General features: G+C 63.6%; 1 protein-coding gene across 22 annotated transcripts in view; it reads left to right on the top strand.

Annotated features, from left to right (window-relative positions):
* Positions 1-15,549, top strand: part of RTEL1 (regulator of telomere elongation helicase 1) — a 31,100-nt gene extending 15,551 nt beyond the window's left edge. For 11 of the 22 annotated variants that reach the window (XM_074317532.1, XM_074317529.1, XM_074317531.1 and 8 more), the window contains 26 exons: positions 1,488-1,526; positions 1,600-1,678; positions 2,591-2,688; positions 3,582-3,637; positions 5,646-5,732; positions 6,034-6,108; positions 6,227-6,308; positions 8,210-8,342; positions 8,442-8,555; positions 8,635-8,675; positions 8,818-8,903; positions 9,014-9,091; positions 9,471-9,548; positions 9,941-10,087; positions 10,160-10,275; positions 10,362-10,485; positions 10,571-10,715; positions 10,834-11,030; positions 11,623-11,718; positions 12,876-13,074; positions 13,210-13,350; positions 13,878-13,994; positions 14,167-14,397; positions 14,484-14,645; positions 14,747-15,027; positions 15,145-15,549. In XM_074317532.1, the coding sequence (XP_074173633.1) occupies positions 1,488-1,526; positions 1,600-1,678; positions 2,591-2,688; positions 3,582-3,637; positions 5,646-5,732; positions 6,034-6,108; positions 6,227-6,308; positions 8,210-8,342; positions 8,442-8,555; positions 8,635-8,675; positions 8,818-8,903; positions 9,014-9,091; positions 9,471-9,548; positions 9,941-10,087; positions 10,160-10,275; positions 10,362-10,485; positions 10,571-10,715; positions 10,834-11,030; positions 11,623-11,718; positions 12,876-13,074; positions 13,210-13,350; positions 13,878-13,994; positions 14,167-14,397; positions 14,484-14,645; positions 14,747-15,027; positions 15,145-15,228 (3,086 nt within the window). In that variant the 3' untranslated portion in view covers positions 15,229-15,549. Of the gene's footprint in view, positions 1-1,487; positions 1,527-1,599; positions 1,679-2,590; positions 2,689-3,581; positions 3,638-5,645; positions 5,733-6,033; positions 6,109-6,226; positions 6,309-8,209; positions 8,343-8,441; positions 8,556-8,634; positions 8,676-8,817; positions 8,904-9,013; positions 9,092-9,470; positions 9,549-9,940; positions 10,088-10,159; positions 10,276-10,361; positions 10,486-10,570; positions 10,716-10,833; positions 11,031-11,622; positions 11,719-12,872; positions 13,075-13,209; positions 13,351-13,877; positions 13,995-14,166; positions 14,398-14,483; positions 14,646-14,746; positions 15,028-15,144 lie in introns of all 22 variants that reach the window. The other 11 variants (XM_074317523.1, XM_074317522.1, XM_074317538.1 and 8 more) reach the window with 11 other exon arrangements.
* The last annotated feature ends 52 nt before the right edge of the window (positions 15,550-15,601 follow it).

Genomic DNA, 15,601 nt, shown 5'->3' with positions numbered 1-15,601 from the left:
TCAGGTTCTCCACCACTCCCTTTTCCCGTCCTCTGTCTACTGTCCTCTTTGGGAAGGGTCCCTCAGCACAGCCCCCGCTAAGCGTGGGGTTACATGCCTAGCACCCACCGCCGTGCCCGTGCCTCAGGCAGGGGTTCCTTAGAAACGTCGCCAACAGCACAGGCACCAAAAGAAAACAGGTAAATTGGACAGCATCAAAATTAAACACTCGTGCTCCAGAGGACACCATCCGGAAAAAAAAAGCCCGCAGAACGGGGAGATTTTTGCAAATGACTCGTTAGATAAGGGATTTGTACCTAAAATATGTAAGAAACTCTTATAAGTCTGTAAAAAGGTCCCCAGTTAAAAGCGGGCAGGAGACGTGAGTAGACACTCGGTCAGAGATGTCCTTGGACAGCATGTGTGTGACAGTCCGTCGTCGGGGCAGTGCAGGTCCCACCCCAGGGAGACACTGCTTTACACCTAGTAAGATGGCTGTGATCACAAAGGGGACAATGACAAGTGTCAATGAGGACGTGGGACAGTCGGACCTTTTGCATGTCACTGGTGGAGACACACATTGTGGCCCCTGGACTACAGGCAGTGCCCCGCCCAGTTACACGGGTCACTGCATGCCTTTGTCTGCTCTGCAGCCATGATGGTACCGCAGACTTAACGGTCACCAGCCTGCAGGCTGGGTTTGGGTGGCCTCTCACTCTGGCTGTGGACGGTCAGGCTGCGGGCGCAGTGCTGTGTCACCGGGAGGCGTGCAGGCACCAGTTCTTGCCGTTGGATGGTGCCATCGTTCTGCTTGGTGCCTAGACCCACTCATTCCAGGCGTTGCAGGGCGGGTGTGCCAACTCGGTGTTTGACTTACTGGTGCGAATGAGTTTATAAGACGTGCTTTGCTACTTGTGATGCCGTCCTTATAGGAAAGGCAGGATAAGTGCTTGATTTTTTTCCCCCTTTATTTTCCCAATTTTCAAATTTGGAAGTTTGAATTTGTCCCTAACTTCTTGTTGGTCCCTTGTCACCCTCAGGAGGGGAATAGTTTTTACTGTCATCCGGGGCACGTGTATCTAAACACAGATGATGGTTTCAGTCCATTGTAAGTCTCATCATTGTTGAACTCAGGTGTCCCGTCTTCCACTGTTGTCACACATGCTGCTTCTGTCCTCGGGGCCCTGGTCGTCCTCAGTGTGTGTCACGATATCCAGCCTCACCTGTGCTTTTCCTGCCCCAGGCCCGGAGTCAGCCACGCCTCCAGGAAGCCCTGGCTTTTAATGGGAGATGGCGTGTCAGCACAGCGGGGTGCTGGGACCGTCTTTGTTGCTGTCATCCCAGCGAGAGCCCTGTGAGCTCATGCTGCTGCTTCCAGGTCCCAGTTGGGCTGCGAGGACCCCGTGTCCCCAGTGTCCCTCCCTCCACACCGGCCCACTTCTGTAGGACAGGGCTGGTCCAGTGGGGACAGCGCAGACTTGTATGTTTGCTGCCTTTCTCTCACCCAGTGCTGAACATGGAGCTGGAAGACCTCGCGAAGCTGAAGAGTGAGTGCTGCCACCCCCCCAGGCCCATCCCCGCTGTGACAGGGCCACGTCCCTGATGACCCCTTGCCCACAGTGATCCTGCTTCGCCTGGAGGAGGCCATTGATGCTGTTGAGCTGCCCGGAGATGACAGAGGTGTCACCAAGCCAGGGAGGTGAGGGGCTGGGAGGTGGATCCTTGGCCCCAGGCCCCGCTTGGAGCTGGGGACGGGTGCTGGTTTCGGGGGACTGTCCGGCAGTGTTTGTCCCGCCTGGGCTGCCCAGTGAATGTCACTGGCTGCACACACCAGCGAGGTCTTTTTGTTTCGGACATCTGCTGACCGCGCTGAGAGCACGCATGCGAGGCCTGTGGCGGCTCTCGCCGTGTCCCCTCCTCTGGTGCTCAGCCGCCCTGCAGGTGACTTTTAGAATGAGAGAAACAGCTGTTTCGAAGCACATCTTCTGTTAGGACGGAGGTGCCGTCACGCCAGCCACCTCTTCAGGCCTCCAGTGGGCCCAGAATGTCCTGGACGGGCCACAGGCCTTGATTCTGCTCAGCAGTCTGGGGCGGCGGGTTTATGTCCTTTAGGCAGATGCCAGCCTGTGGCCGGGGGCTGGTTGTAGCTCTGCTCATGCACAGCTGATGGCTGTGCTGGAATCCAGGCCCGGTTGTCGAGGGTTACAATGTTCTGGAACGTTCTGGAGTGCTGGGCTGCCTGTCTGCTCCTCTGTGCTCAGACCCTTGCAGGGCCCCTGATTGCCTCCCAGGTGAACCAAGCTCCTCGGCCTGCCCTGCCCCCACTCCCCCCACAGCACCCAGACCTGGTGCCCACCTTCCCATCTCTGCCCAAAGCTGTCCTTTGGGGGCCCTGTCCAGAGCCACTGCCCAGGGAGGCCCTGATGACCACCTGTTGACCCCCGCTCCGGGGCCCGAGTTGTAGGGCTCCTGAGGGCAGGGGCCTGTCACTGCCAGGTGCCTCCCTTGGAGGCACAGAGCTTGTTTCTGAGTGAAGAAAACCTGGAAAGCCACTGGTCGCTGGGCTCAAGCCTAGTCTCCCATGGGGCCTGAGTCTCCTCTCTCCCTGCAGCTTTATCTTTGAGCTGTTTGCTGAGGCCCAGATCACATCTCAGACCAAGAGCTGCATCCTGGACTCTCTGGACCAGGTCATCCAACACCTGGCAGGACGTGAGTCCCCGCGCCCTGCACCCTTAATCTTCCTGCTGGCGGCCCTGACCCAGCTTGCGGCCTGCTGCCTGCACTGAGCTGGAGCTTGGCCTCGAGCTCCCTTCTGACTGGGATGTGGATGCACTGGGGCCACGTGACTGCTGTGCTGTGTAAAGCACAGTCGCAGGTCAGCCCTCTTAGGGAGGAGCAGGAGGGGTCTGGGTGGGTCACTGAGCTGCGGGCCCTGCCGGCCTCTGCTTGCTCCTGGGCAGCCCCAGCCTTACTTGACCTCACCTGCTGCTCCCCTGGGGACGTGCAGGAAAGAGCAGGCCAGCTACCCCCAAAATGTGTGCCCAGGGCCACGTGGGTGAGGCACAGCTTGGCACGTACCAGCTGGCTTGTGTCACAGATGCCGAGGTCTGGTGCCTATGATTCCAGCGCTGTGGCTGGTCAGCGCTGTGTGACGGTCAACACTGGGGGATGGTCAGCACTGGGGGACGGTCAGCGCTGGGGGACGGTCAGCGCTGTGGGACGGTCAACACTGGGGGATGGTCAGCACTGGGGGACGGTCAGCGCTGGGGGACGGTCAGCGCTGGGGGACGGTCAGCGCTGGGGGACGGTCAGCGCTGGGGGACGGTCAGCGCTGGGGCATGGTCAGTGCCGGGGGACGGTCAGCGCCGGGGGACGGTCAGCGCCGGGGGACGGTCAGCGCCGGGGGACGGTCAGCGCCGGGGGACGGTCAGCGCCGGGGGACGGTCAGCGCTGGGGGACGGTCAGCGCTGGGGGACGGTCAGCGCTGGGGCATGGTCAGTGCCGGGGGACGGTCAGTGCTGGGGGACGGTCAGCGCTGGGGGACGGTCAGCGCTGGGGGACAGTCAGCGCTGGGGGATGGTCAGCGCCCACTGCTCCCACAGGTGCAGGGCTGCTCACCAGCACGGTGGGGCTGCAGAAGCTCTCGGACATCATCCAGGTAGGATGGGCTACACCAAGGACACAGACGGCTCGTTCCTGCTGGAAGTGGGGGGTCACCTCTTCCTCCAGCAGTTGTCCTTGAGTCTAGACTTGGGGCAGGGCCAAGGTGCACATACAACGTGCTTCAGATCAGCCGCCCTCAGGCTCGTTTCCCTGCACTGAACGCACACTGCAGGCCTCGGGCCAGGGCTGCACTGGGGTGGGGGGCCGGGAGGGGCGATGGCCTGGCAGAGGCCCCAGCCTTTTCTCAAGTTTTTTTCCTGAAACAGCTTCAGAGGAAACTCAGAGCATGAGCCCATAATGTAGGGTGGAGGAGGGCTCTGTCTGCCCAGCCCCATGTCTGACTGCAGGCCCATCAGTGGGGTGATGGTGTCAGACAAGACCAGTGAGCCCAGGTAGGGCCCATGGGATGGTGGTCAGAGTCAGCGGGCATGGTCCCCACGGCCCCTGCCCCAGGGCAAGCCAGTCTCACTCTTTGGGGTGGGGACAGCTGCCAGGGGTTACTGAGCGCCTCTGCCACATGCAGACCCCACCTTTCCCTGGCCAGGTGACCAGCGAGTATGTCATGCCTCAGAGGCGCTGGACACGGCCACTTCCTGCCCCCCAGCGTGCTGTCCCGTATGCCCAGCTGGGCCACTTCCTTGGCTCAAGTGGACGGGCCAGACCCGCTTTTCCTCAGTGGACAGCTGCCTGGCCAGCTGCGGAGGGCCAGCCACTGTGTTCAGGGGCTTTCTAAAGAGGATACTCAGTGGCCATAGGTCCTTGCTGAAACCAGGGCACAGGAGCCAAGCCCCTCCCCTCCCGGATACCCATTTCTGGAGCAGGTTTCTCGCCCTCCAGGCTCTCTGGAACCCAAACAGCTCAGCCATTGGCTTGGATTTTCCGTGGCAGCTGCTCTGAGTCAGCCCTGGCGGATGACTGTTCCCTGCCTGCCCGGGGTTGCCTGCAGCTGACGTGCATGCTGGTGCATCTCCTCTAGCTGCAGGATGTGTGACTGGCAGTTGCTCCTCCCACACCTGGTTCTTGAGCACCGGTGGTGCTGGCACAGGCCCCCCAAACGCGGGTGTGCTGGGCAGGCATGGACAGGGTTACAGGGCGTGCCGCTGACCCGGCCCTGGAGCCCCAGGTGCCGGCTGAGCTCAGTGGGGCCACAGTGGGCTGGTCAGACAGGCAGCCTGTGATGAACGTGCGAGGAGCTCAGGGTTGCACCGTGAGGTCCCCAGGTGGGCTGAACAGCCCTGCACCTCTTCAGACCCACATGATTTGTGCAAGACAGAGGGTCTAAAACTGAGCTGGAGAGTGGACAAGGCCAGCCTCAGAGGACAGAGCAGGCATTGACGGGGGACCGCTGAGATGGTGTGACCCCCACTCACCTGCTGAACCAGATCAGACAGAATGCTGCTGGTCACTGGTGCTGCGGAGGGCACAGCATGACTGCAGGCCCCGGGGACACCAGGCAGGATGGGCCATTCCCAAGTCACATACACAGTGCTACTCGCAGCTGTCCCTAGGTAAAAGGGGTTGTGCAGCCTGGAAGCTTGGTGGCGGGTGGGGAAGGGAGACAAGGGGGAGACAGCCGCGACAGGTGCCACAGGAAGCTGGCTGTGGCCTAAAACTGCCTGTTGTCCCTTGAGGCATGAGGGCCACTCCTGGGCCACCGATTGCCCCAGAGCAGCGTCCAGCTGGGTGTTTTTTGTCCCTGCCGGCAGTGCTTTGGTAAAAGGCAGGGCAGGCGTGTGGCCGGTTGGACAGTGAAACGGGCTATGCCTTGGGCAGCGCTACGTGCCCACCTGTGCCTGGTTCTCCCGTTTTCCCCCTGACGGTGCAGGGTCTTCCCAGCGCTCCCCCGAGCCCCGTGTGCATTTAGTCCTCAGTTCTCATCCACAGCGCTGTTTCCCTGCACCTGTTGCCAGGCTGTGGCCTCGCGGTTTACCTGCTGTTCTTTGCTGATGTCTCGCCCACATTTCTGTCCACATCCTTTTCCTGAGTCGCTTTCTCCTTGGCAGTTCTTCGCCTGCCTGGATGTTGACCAGCATGGGCTTCCTCCACTGCCTCTGTTTCTAGAAGGATCCAGCGGACCAGGCCTCTGTGTGGTCAGCTCATGCTCCTTCCCCCGGCTCCTAGCCCCAGGAGAGAGGGCAGAGAGCTGGCTGCTCACCTGGGCTTGCTGAGGAGGGGGCCCTACAGGGCGGCTGCCTCTCCTGTGTGGGTGGGGTCCCTGGGGAAGGGGACACGAGATGTGAGCTCCTGCCAGTCGGCCTGGGGTCCCCCAGCCAGAAGTGCTGTTGGCTCGAAGGCAGGGGCCGGTGATGACGATGCCCTGAGCGTCCTGGCCTCCGTGGGTGGCGCTCGCCTCTGATGTCCTGCTGACCTCGTCCCTCATCTGTCTTTCAGATCGTGTTCAACGCAGATCCTGCTGATGGTGGCTCTGCTCCCGTGGTGGGGCCTGGGGGCTCTCAGTCCTACAAGGTGGGTCAACTCCAGGAGTGGGGCTCCCGGACGGGGGTCTCAGTCCTCCAAGGGGGGACCATCTCCAGGAGGGCCCTCCAGGCGGGGCGTCAGGACACCTGTCCATTCCACCCTCTAGGTGCACATTCACCCTGACGCCAGTCACCGGAAGACAGCTCAGCTGTCAGACGCCTGGGGCAGCACAGCAGCCAGAAGGCAAGGTATGTCACCCGGCGGGGTCGAGCCCTGCTCAGCCACTGAGGCGTCACATCCAGCTGTGGGTCTCCTGGCCACTGTCGGTCGTGGTGGACCTGAGTACACCCTCCTTGGGTGGCCTCCCTTGTCATGCTCTCAGCTGTCAGACAGACGGCCTTGCAGGAGGTCCAATGGCACAGGGCCTGCCCGGAGTCACCGAGCTAAGCACAGCCAGGCCCCTGCACCACTGAGGACGTTTCCTAAAAGGGTTGTCACAGACTGACGATGCACATGGAGGCGCCAGTTGCTACTTTCACATCGTCCAACCAGGAGGACAGATGTGGGGCAGGCTCGGGCTGAGCCCCCTCCCAAGGCCTCAGGATGGTGTCTCAGGTCCCTCTGGAGTTCGCTGGGTTTTGCTGGCACATGCTCTGAGCTCAGGCCATGCCCCACAGCCCGCCCTCCTCATATCACCTGCTGCCCTGCGCCAGGTGCTGTGGCTCTTGCTGTGGGGCTGGCCTGTCCCGGCCCAGGCACGTGTTCCTGTGGAGTCCAGTCCTGGCAAGTGTCCTGGCCGCCCCTTAGGCCTGGCCTTTTGAGTGGGGTTTGCAGCCCAACAGGTCCGGGGTGATGGTCCGCGGTCAGGCCACTCCCCAGCCGTGCGCCCTTTTGCCCTGCAACCAGCCCTCAGCATGTAGCACAGCCCCCTCCAGACTCCTGCTGGCAGTCACGCCCTCCCACCAGCTGCCTGCCTGCCCTCCCTCTGGAGCTGGGCAGGGAAAGGGCTGGGAGTGTGGGTAGGGCCGCTGCCAGCGAGAGGCCCATGTGTGGCCTCAGCTGGTCACTCAGCCTCTTCGAGCAGGAAGAGGCTTGTGTGGGCATCAGGGAGACTGGTCACCCCTCACGGGGCATTCTTGATCATGGGAGGCTGTCTGTGCCGCAGCTCTCCCCGTGGGGCCGCGTGTTAGTGCTAACAGGTCACGCTGACATCAGGCTTAGTGGGGTTCCGTCAGCCCTGAGTTCCGTGTTCCTCTGAGAGCCTGTGAATTCTCAGAAATGGTCACTCCCTGGGTTGGGTGTTCACAGGAAATGAGTCCCTTACTGAAAAGCTGGAAGCGGGGGCAGCGCTTTGAGCAGGGAAGTGAGTGCCCTGAGCCAGGGGCTCCAGGTGACGTGACTTCACCCTGTGTTTGCCGTTCCAGGGCTGGCCCAGAACAATGGGCCGCCCCCGCCTCCCCACCCCAGTCACGGCAGCTGTGGGAAATGTTACTCCCGCAGCGGCTTTTCTGGAAATGCCCCTGCTGAGCTTTGACCCAGTCCTGACTTCAGAGTCACTTTTTTTTTTTTTAATTTTATTGGGGTGACATTTGTTGGTCAAGTTACACAGGTTCAGGGTCACATATAAAGTCATTTTACTACTTGAGCCGTTTCCATTTCCGAGCTCTGGAGCCAGCAGGGAGCAAAGGGGAGGCAGTGTGTCGGCTTCTACCTGCTGTGGGGGCGGTGGCGCGCTCAGTCTGCTCCCCAGCCGCCAGCCTTTTAGGGAGCGCCAGTCCCTGTGACGGGGCCTCCATGCTGGGGCCTCGCTGCTGGCTTCCTGCCTCCTGGAACCTGGGCTCGTGCACCCTCGCAACCCCAGCACCGCCTGCTCGTGGCTGGGGTGGCCTCTGTGTGCTCAGCGAGCCTTGAGTACACATCCATCTCTGGATGTCTGGGGTTGGGGTCGGCTGGCCTCTCTGGAGGGGACCCCAGTGTCTGCTCCCTGCTGCCCGGATCCCCGAGGGAGGGCCCCAGCTCACATTGGGCTCTGGGCTCAGGCTGGCCCCCTTGGTCTGATTTGTGCACCAGCATTGGGCCCTGTGGAGGAGCCGTGAGGATGGCAGGCGGGGCCCCCATGTTCACTGACCTCGTCCCCACTCGCTCCCAGGGAAGGTGCTCAGTTACTGGTGCTTCAGCCCTGGGCACAGCATGCGTGAGCTGGCCCACCAGGGCGTCCGTTCCCTCATCCTCACCAGCGGGACGCTGGCCCCCGTGTCCTCGCTCGCCCTGGAGATGCAGATGTAAGGCTGCCCTGCCCGCCCTGGGGTGGGGGGTCCCAGGCCAGGCCCCAGGGGTTCAGGACCTCACAGGCACCCCTGCCTCCCACCCTCTGGATCCAGCCCTTTCCCAGTCTGCCTGGAAAACCCACATGTCATCGACAAGCACCAGATCTGGGTGGGAATCGTCCCCAAAGGCCCTGACCAAGTCCAGCTGAGCTCCGCCTATGACAAACGGTGGGGCCTCAGGTGAGGGGGTGGGGGCGGGCTGGGTGCCGGGACACGGCCCTGACAGCAGCCCCCTGGCTCCATGCAGGTTCTCTGATGGCTGCTTATCCTCCTTGGGGAAGGCGCTAGGTGAGTGCCCAGGGAGGCCCTTGGTCAGGGCTGCCCATCCTGGGCCCACGCCCAGGAGCGTGACCCTGCCCTGCCCCTGCCTGCGGCCCTGCTCACTCATCCCAGGGGTGTCTCCTGCTGACCACGGCCACCGCCCTTGCAGGCAACATCGCCCGCGTCGTCCCCCATGGGCTCCTGGTCTTCTTCCCCTCATACCCGGTCATGGAGAAAAGCCTGGAATTCTGGCGGGTGCGTTACCCCCATGTGTCCTGGGGGTGAGGGGGCCTCAAACGGCCACGGGTCCAGGAGGGTGAGACCTGATGGGTGTGACAGGTCCCCATCCCTGCCTCCTCCCACAGGCCCATGACTTTGCCCGGAAGCTGGAGGCCCTGAAACCTGTGTTTGTGGAGCCCAGGAGCAAGGCTGACTTCTCAGAGGTCCAAACTCGCTGGGCTCTGCTCCTTTCATGGCCGCCCCGAGCTGGCCGCTGTCCCTACCAGGGGCTCTGGCCAGCTGCAGGTTATGCATGGCTGAGGTCCTGCCTGGCCTTGGCATGTTGCCTTTTAGAAAGTTCGGACGTGGGGATGATGGCAGCAGACCCTAGAATCTGAGGAGCTGGCAGTGAAGCAGGGCTCCCCACCCACCAGCCTCGGGGCCCCTGTGTTTTCTGGGGAATGCTGAGCAGGCTTTGGGTGCTGGGTACAAGTCACTGGGAAACCCCGATGGCTGGGACAGTCCTCCATCTTAGACAACGAGGCCCCGCTCACAAGGAGGGGCCAGGGGCCTGGGCTCCCGGTGACCTGCCTCTCCTTCCAGGTGATGGGTGCTTACTATGCGAGCATTGCCTCCCCTGCATCCCGTGGGGCTGCCTTCCTGGCTGTGTGCCGGGGAAAGGTGAGGCCCTGAGGGTCTGGGTCCCGCACTCAGGCCCGTCTGCCCCACCCAAGGGTGCTCATGGCTCTGACCAGGCGCTGCATCCTGTGAGGAGCGCTGCTCTGCGTCGGTCCCACGTCCTGCCAACACGCGTTAGGACAGCAGCCCTACTGACTTGGGGTGGGGCCAGCCCCAGCCGGGCCCTGAGCCCCACGCACGGGCTGAGGAGATGCCCAGAACATAAGATATCATGGGGGTCCTGGGAGCGTGACACCCCCCCCAGCCCCGGTCGGGCCCAGCATGGAGGGCTCCCCCGCTGCCCATCCCCGCACATGTGTGGTTGTGGGCGGGCCCTGGGGAAGGCCTGTGAGCTCGTGCAGGGCAGCCAGGTGAAGTGTGCGTCCCATCCCCAGGCCAGTGAGGGGCTGGACTTCGCAGACATGAATGGCCGAGGGGTGGTCGTCACAGGCCTCCCGTACCCCCCACGCAAGGACCCCCGGGTGGTCCTGAAGATGCAGTTCCTGGATGAGATGAAGGGCCAGAGCAGGGCTGGCGGCCAGGTGAGGTACAACAGGTGTGGGGAGGGGGGGCGGCCAGAAGGGCCGGAGCCCCCGTGACTGAGCCCCCCACAGGTCCTGTCCGGGCAAGACTGGTACCGGCAGCAGGCGTCCAGGGCTGTGAACCAGGCCATCGGGCGGGTCATCCGGCATCGCCATGACTATGGCGCCATCTTCCTCTGTGACCACAGGTGCAGCCCCTCCACCCTGGGGGGCCCCTGCCTGGGAGGTGGGCTGGGGCCGGCGGACTCCTGGGCTGACGCCCCCTCCCTGCTAGGTTCATGTCTGCAGACGCCAGAGCCCAGCTGCCCTCCTGGGTACGCCCCCACGTCAAGGTGTACGATCACTTCGGCCACATCATCCGAGACGTGGCCCAGTTCTTCCGTGTTGCCCAGAAAACAGTGAGTCCCCAAAGCCCAGCTGGCTTGCCTTGAGACCTCCCTGGGGAGGGGCCAGGTGGCCCCCAACCACCATATGACTCTCCAGATGCCGGTGCCGGCCCCCCTGGCTGCTGCCGCGAGCCTGGGCCAGGGAGAAGCTGCTGTCACGGCCATGTCGCCCGGGCCCCTCTCCACCAGGAAAGCCAAGAGTCTGGATGTGCACGTCCCCAGCCTGAGGCGGACACCCACAGGTGCGTGTGGCTGGCTGACACGGCTGGGCAGGGGGCTGCTTACAAAAGACTGGTGGCCCACTGGGCCTGATGACTGACTGTTGCTGGGGGCACCTGGATTGCCCTGTCCTTCCCCCAGGTGGGCCCCACACCCATGCTCCCACAGGGCTGCCAGCCGCCCGGGACACCGAGGACGCCGAGGGCAGCCTGTGTGTGAGGTATGAGCAGGAGCCCACCCACGCCCAGCGGAGGCCCGTGGGGCTGCTGGCCGCCCTGGAACACAGCGAGCAGCTGGCCGGGGGGCCTGGGGACGAGGCCCCGCCCAGGGAGGAAGAGGTGCGGGTATGGGGGCCCTGGACATGGACACTCCCAGGCACTGCCCGCCTGGTCTCAGGCACCTCACACTCACCCCTGGAGGTCCCCTCTGGGCGGGCGGTTGGGGGTTTCAGCATATGCCTGGCAGCACTGTGCCCCCCCCAGCTGCCGCTCCCTGACACACCCCTGTGGCTTCTCTTTGGGGAGACAGCTTGGCACGGGCCACTCAGGGTCTAGCTCCTGCTGTGCCCTCCAGTAACCTGTGCTGTGGGCGGGACCCAGCTCCTGCCCTAGGGCTTTTGCCCAGAAGCACGTCATTTCTGGTCTGACTCGGAGCTCCTTGTTTCCTGCTGGTGGCACCTCCTTTCCCCTCCCTGTCCTGCTCTCTGGGTCCTGGAGTGAGCCCAGCTGCCCACAGAGGCATCTCTTGTTACCTTGTCACTGGCTCCTTCAGTCACCATGCAACTGCGTGCCCTGACCTACTCTAGCGCTTTGCCCCAAGCAAGCCATCGGGGAGGTGATGGCGGGACTCGGGAGGGCCCTTCTCCCTCACCGTGAGCTCATCACACCAGGCTCGGGGCGTGGGTTGGGACCATGCTTGTGTCACCCTCAGGCACAGTGCTGCTCCACCTCATCCCTCCCAAGAGAGAAGAGGTCTGGGGACGAGCAGAGAGGAGGGAGGAGGAAGATCAGACTGGTCAGCAATCAGGTAGGTGAGCTGCCCACAGCCGCATCTGGGCTGTGGTAGGAGCCATGGGCCTGGTGTGGCTCTCGGTGCCCTCGCCCACAGCCAGTGGCCCCGAGCAAGCAGAGTGAGATGTGAGCAGGCCACACCTACCTGTCATTCTAACTGCCAGGGGGCTTGGCCGGGCAGTGGTGAGCACTGTGCCCCCATGCCACCTTCCCGCGGGGCCCTCACGCAGTGTGGCCTCGGTGCCACAGCCACTTCCAGATGTCTGTATTTGTCCTGGGGTTCCTGGACCGACCCGCACAGCCCCACGTCTCTCCACTTGAGCCTTTCCCTATGAGAACATGCAGAACCCCCCAAACCCGAGTGGACAGGGCCATGCCCACGGCATCCTGCTCTGGGCACTTCGTCCTGCAAACCTGTGGCCGGACCCGGGCCTTTCATTCTGTTTTGCTTTTCTGGGCAAGCCCTTCATAGGTGGCACAGTGGGGTCCACAGAGCTGTGGGCTCCTTCCACGGAAGGCTCTGCCTGCCCAGCAGGGTGGGAGGCAGGCCCCGCCCTTGAGACTGGGTTAGGGAGGGGCCTGCAGCCAGGCTGTCTCCCCTGGGAGGTGCTGGCTTGGCTCTTGGCATGAGGTGGACACTGACATGCCCGAATGTGGAGAGGGTCTGCGTTCCCAGCCTCAGATGATGGCAGTTAAAGCAACTGAGTGACAGCCTGAGCCAGAAGCCTCCAGAAAGCCACGCACCGCCTCTGTCTGTCTCCCTCGCTTCTGGGAAGAACCAGAAGCCCGGGGACTGACATTGCCAGGAAGTGGGCTGGGCGCCCAGGGCCTGGGCCTTTGAGGGTCGAGCTGGACGGGGCCTGGGAAGCTGGTCTGATTTCCATGCTTCCTCATCCAAGTATCAAATGGGGCCCGGGGTGTCTCCAGTCCCCAGTGCCTTGAGACACCTCACTTGCTGCGAGCTGACCATGCCCTGAGCCATGGGCGTGGGGAGCTTAGAGGAGCAGAGCCCCCAGGCCAGAGAAGCTAGAAGCTGCTCCCCGGCCGTCTTCCCTGTAGGCCCCTCCTGGCTGCTTTCACTGGGACCCCAGCCTGGTGGCCAGCCCCGCCCTGGGACAGGGCAGGGTCGGTGTGTCTGATGGGGCACTGGCCGGCCGGCCGTGTGTCCAGCAGGAGGGGCCGGCGGCTGGAGCCCAGGCGGGCAGGGCCAGGCTGTTCATGGTGGCCGTGAAGCAGGCGCTGAGCCAGGCCAGCTTCGCCGTCTTCACCCAGACCCTGCAAGACTACAAGGGCTCCGATGACTTCCAGGCCCTGGCAGACCGCCTTGGCCCGCTCTTTGCTGAGGACCCCAGGAAGCACAAGCTGCTCCAAGGTGCCCTGGGGGGTGCGGTGGGCACGGGGCGGGCGCCAGGCTCCATGTCGTCCCTGTTCCCTAGAAGAGGTGTCGGCGGTGGCCCACAATCGCAGGGCCCCAGCCCGGCACTGGCTGCAGCGTCCCTTCCAGCAGGCTTCTACCAGTTCGTGCGGCCCCACCACAAGGAGCGTTTTGAACAGCTCTGCCTGCAGCTGACGGGCCAGGGCTGCGGTAACCTGCCCAATCACAGCCTTCCCCCTGGGCAGTGGGCACGACTGGCCTTGGAGCCCAGTGGTGAGCAGCGCTTGACCAGCAGGACCCGCAGACTCACCCTCGGGTGGGGCCTAGTGGGTGGGGCCCTGGGCTGGGTCCTCACTTGGGCCAGCCTCCCTGTTCCTGCCTGAGAACTGGCAGATCACTGTGGGCTGGTACCATGTGGGGAGTTTGGCCGTCCTGCACCTGGGGCGTTGTGCACCAGCGGGGTCCTGGGGCCCTGGCCCCCCATCTACCTGGAGTGGGCCCTGCACCTGCAGAGCCAGGGAGCCTGGCTTTGGAAGATCCCATTGCTCGTGGGAGGGGACTTTCCAGCCCGAGAGTCCCGCGCGCCCCCCCCCCCCCCGCTGGGCTTTGTGCCCATTGGGATGTTCTTGCACCTGCCCCTCCCAGCTGTTCATGGGAATGTGTGAGTCAGAGGTCCTCCTGCTGTGGTCCCAGGAGCATTGTGAGACCGTCTCCCCTTGGACAGACGTGCTTCCTCCCTAGGGAGCATTTTGGACCCTCAGGGACCAGTTGGGTGACTCCTGCGTCTCCATGTTTTTCAGGAAGGAGGCAGCGTGACTCCAAACTGACACTGTCCCAGGGCGCGGCCAGGCAGCTGGACCCTGGGGAACATCTGAACCAGGGTGGGCCCCACCTGGCCTCCAGGCCACCACCCCAAGGTACCTGGTCCCTGAAGAAGCTTCGGGTCAGAACCAGGAGCTGAAAAACCCTGGAGGAGTCTCCTGGGGGCCGCCCTAGTTCCGCACCCCAGAGCGAGGGAGGCTGACACAGGCACCCCAGACCCCAGGCTCCTGGACCCCAACACCGTCTGAGCTGTTACCTCCCCTCCAGGAGACCCTGGCGGTTGGCAAAAGGGGTCTGGAGCCGCTAGAGCAGAGGCGCGGGGCCAGCCTGCCGTGAGTGCCTACCTGGCAGATGCCCGCCGGGCCTTGGGCTCTGCAGGCTGTAGCCAGCTCCTGGCAGCACTGACCACCTACAAACGGGATGATGACTTTGAGAAGGTGGTGGCTGTGGTGGCGGCACTTACCACATCGAGGCCAGAGGATTTGGCCCTGTTGCAGAGCAAGTGGCAAGGGGTTTGGGGGTGGGGGGCGGGCCGGTGGGCGGACCACGGGCGGGGCCTGAACGCCCACCTCTGCCGTCCGCAGGGTTCAGCATGTTTGTGCGTCCGCACCACAAGGAACGCTTCCGGCAGACGTGCGCAGACCTGACCGGCCAACCTGCCCCAGGCACGAGCACCGAGCTGCCAGGACCCCGGGAAGGGAGCCCCACCGTGCCTCCTGACCTCGCCCCCGGGGCTGCTGGGCCAGGTAGGGTGACCCGTCCTGCCATCCCTGGAACCCCGCTCAGCCGGGCAGGGGTGGCAGTAGATGTGTGCCCAGGTGCCCCTCGGACCCATGGTTGTCTCCAGGCCCCTCAGAGCAGGAGAGGCCAGGGACGACTCAGAGCAAGATCTCCTCCTTCCTGACACGGGGGCCCCCCGGGGCCCCCCTGGGACACACGCAGCCCCAGAGTGGTAGGTCTCCTGTGGGGCCGTGGGAGGCCGGCCCAAGCAGCAGGCCGGCGGTGCTCACAGCGGTCCCTGCGGCAGGCCTGGTGTGCCCCGGCTGCAGGGTGGAGGAAGCGGTCCCCTTCCAGTGCCCCTCCTGTGACTTTCACTGCTGCCGGGCCTGCTGGCAACAGCACCTCCAGGTCGGTGTCCGGACCTCAGGGACACGGCTGCCTGGTGCCACTGCATGTGGTGGGCTGAGGGGTGGGGTGGTCAGCGGTGCCCATCAGGCATGTCCAGCGCCCTCTGTGTCTTCACAGGCCAATAGGAGGATGTGCCCTGCCTGCTATGCCACCACCAGGAAGCAGAGCCTCTCGCAGATCTTCTGGCCGGAGTCCCAGTGACTGTGGGGACCCTCTGAGCATTGCAGGGTCTGTGGAGGCCCAGGCTGCCCCCTCCCAGGTCCAGACTGGACATCTGCCTGTTGGCTGAGGGCAGGCCAGGCCCAGCCCCAGCTGCCTCTTTGCCAGAGCCCACCCGTCAGGGAGGCCAGAGTCTGGGCACGCCTGGGAGAAGGGTCTGTCTGCTGGCCTGTGGGTCAGCCTCAGGGGCTTTGACGCTGAGCCCACGACCTGGAAGGATGGACATTCTTGGGACCTGTGCCAGGGAAGTGGACCTGTTTTGTCAGGTGGCAATGCTCTAATAAAGCTGCTGGCACTACTGGGCTCTGTCTACGTGGCCTGAGCTTGATGGTGGGGTTTGAGGGTGCCAGGGAGG

Source organism: Rhinolophus sinicus, linkage group LG13 (assembly GCF_036562045.2).
Source record: "Rhinolophus sinicus isolate RSC01 linkage group LG13, ASM3656204v1, whole genome shotgun sequence".
NCBI lineage: Eukaryota > Metazoa > Chordata > Mammalia > Chiroptera > Rhinolophidae > Rhinolophus > Rhinolophus sinicus.
This window is presented reverse-complemented; position numbering and strand designations above follow the sequence as displayed.